This window comes from Uranotaenia lowii, chromosome 2 (genome assembly GCF_029784155.1).
Source record: "Uranotaenia lowii strain MFRU-FL chromosome 2, ASM2978415v1, whole genome shotgun sequence".
Classification (NCBI taxonomy): domain Eukaryota; kingdom Metazoa; phylum Arthropoda; class Insecta; order Diptera; family Culicidae; genus Uranotaenia; species Uranotaenia lowii.
Window position 1 is genome coordinate 109,701,037 of NC_073692.1, and position 2,581 is coordinate 109,703,617.

Consider the following 2,581-nt stretch of genomic DNA (forward strand, 5'->3'; position numbering starts at 1 on the left):
CTCCTCCCCTACCTTCGAGTTAAAAAAAAATCAACACAGATCTTTGGAGATATATGAAATTTAGCAATTTTTATAAGTAGAATAATATCAGTCGACGGCCAAGTAAAACTCGAAATTCCTATGAAAAAAAAAACAAAAAACCTTAAAAAAATTTTAAAAATCTACGTAGGTATCTTACGTTATTTTTGTAAAAAAATAAATCATAGTAACCTATCTTTTCAGATCTAACAAATCAAAACAAATTCAAAAATCAAATTAAATCTCAAAATATTTGGCATGGAATTGCAGTCAAAACAGTCAAAGAAAATTGTCGCAGACATCAGACACGCTCAGTGTCCTTCGGTGGTTCAAATTTCTCGCATAGTTCAAGCCCTCAAAGACAATGATCCATATTTTCGGGTTTACGCCAGAAAGTAAGGTAAAAATATCATTAGAAGACTAATTAAATTATTATTCACTTTCTATTTTAGACTGACACAGCAGGACCAGGTGCGATACTATGGAAGAAGTGCGCTGATGATGGTTGCATCTATCGTTATCTACAATGTGATTCACAGTTTGTTTTTCTATGATTCCTATCAGTTGGAGCCTTGTTGGCTGATCCGTGCCATAGGATTTATTCTCGGGGTCAAGGATCGTATCTACTTTTAGGAGCATTTTTCTGGATGTAAACATTTAATTTAACTAGCGTTTCAAGTTAACAAAGCTCAACACTGGCTAGAAGATGAAGTGAATAACCAATAGTTTTGATATTACATTGATATTACATTATGAGGTTACCAAAACTAGGTATACATTTTTCACAAATTGGTAGAGAAGCAAGAGAGTTAAGCGATGTTAAGCCAACCAAACTGTTAAAAAAGTAATGATGCAAAACTTTCAAAAATTAATTGAGGGTCCCGGAAGCTTGTTTTCACCCGATTTTTTTGGATGTAATAAAGAAACCAGCCATCAAACTTCCAAAAGTGTCATATTTACTCAAGATGTGATGAGGGTAATTTACAGTAAATAGGAATATTTGTACAAAAGTTTGAATTGTTTCAATCTCCAAGGCTGTTTCAAGTTCCCTAAGATATTATTTTTTAGGTTAATCTATCTTCTTATTAAATCACTGAGAATTTTTCAAAAATACTATGACATTGAATTAATCATACAGATTATTGAGACATAAGTATCAATTTTTGGAACCCGACCAATGGCAAACATACTGGAATGATCATGGAACTTTATGGTTGAACCTTGTTTTATGCCCATAACATCGACAAGATCAACGTTCGATTCTTCCCAAGCCGATTCCGAAACCACATCGTTTCGCCCACACAAATTGAAAGGTGTAGAAAACCACCAAGTGTGAAATTATTTCTAGACTTCCAGCTGTTCAATTAGGGAGTCCATTTAGTAACGCTTGATCCTCTTCCTGTTTGTGAACCCGACAGAAATAGGGAGAGAGAAAAAGAGATCCAAGCCAAGACTGTTCAGTTTTCAAGCTATTTAGGAAAAATGTAACACCATTCCGGCGTGGCGCAGCCGTTTTAATGACTCAACCTCCAATAGAATGTGAACAAAATGTTGCCCACCGGAACCGAAACATCGGAGCTAAGGGGCCAAACTTAGGAACAGTCGTCCCTTCTTAGGAACGCGCACCTTTAGGATGAGGTATAATTCCTTCATCAGCTGCGAGTCTTCTGGCTCATAAAAGGGAATATGTTTTGCGCCCTAGAATTTATCGACTATCATCGTTTTCGGGCTCGTTGGGCTTAATTGAGTTCATTACGCACGTATGTGAACGGTGTTGGGCTAGGGCATGACCAAGTTCAAAAGATCTTCCCCGCCTTTGATTATCGCGCTGCTTCGTTGATCCCCTCGAAGGGCCCAGAAGAAGACCGCAACAAGAGACAGAATATGAAGAAAAAGAGCAGCGCATTAAATGATTCTAAACTTCGATGCAGCGGCGATGACCGATAGAAATAATTCCCGTAAATAAATAAAACACCTTTTTTCCGAGGTGTTCCGCCCGGTTTGGTCAGTTAAGCTCCTAAAAATTTGTTGCTGGAATGGGTGGGGAATGGTTTATGAAAGTGATTGGAAACATAACTAGGAATCAGCTGGTATTTTTAAAGAATGTTTTGACAAGCGATTTTCCTATCGTTTTCGGACGGTTAACAGATCAAAAGTTTCTTCATTTTGTAAGTTTTAAAAGAGCCTGAAGAAAATTATCGTTGATTTCTGAAAGAAAAATTATGCAAAAACAATTGAATTGTTCATTTTTTTTTAAGGTAACTAAATAACCCAAATATAAACATCTAAACAGGGAAAAATCGTTCTAAGAAGTCTTCAAACAAAAAAGGGATTTAAAGACAAGCCTTCGTTAAGGTGGCTGCGAAAATTACCATCTCGGGGTTCAATACCGTTTTCAATTTGTTAATTAACTAAAAAAATATTAATGCATAAAAAATCAGCTGAATCAAATATGTGAGGATGCATAAAAGCGCTGAAAGTTTTGAATTTTCAACCCTCTGAAAACTCATAAAAAATTAAGATCGAAAAGATTAACTCATTGCAAAATCCTTTAAAGCAACCA

The 2,581-nt window shown here is 35.9% G+C and overlaps 1 protein-coding gene across 1 annotated transcript; it reads left to right on the top strand.

The window, feature by feature from the left end:
- Window positions 1–260: 260 nt before the first annotated feature.
- LOC129743912 (uncharacterized) lies at window positions 261–911 on the top strand. Its single transcript, XM_055736150.1, has 2 exons — window positions 261–413; window positions 471–911. The coding sequence occupies exons 1-2, from the start codon at window positions 277–279 to the stop codon at window positions 649–651; spliced, it is 318 nt and encodes a 105-aa protein (XP_055592125.1). The 5' UTR covers window positions 261–276; the 3' UTR covers window positions 652–911.
- Window positions 912–2,581: the final 1,670 nt, after the last annotated feature.

What these genes read in the sequence shown, in the direction of transcription:
- LOC129743912 (XM_055736150.1), top strand. Translation starts at nt 277, where the DNA reads ATGGAATTGCAGTCAAAACAGTCAAAGAAAATTGTCGCAGACATCAGA. An exon ending in TTTCGGGTTTACGCCAGAAA is followed by an intron (nt 414 to 470) that starts GTAAGGTAAAAA and finishes TTTCTATTTTAG; the next exon opens with ACTGACACAGCAGGACCAGG.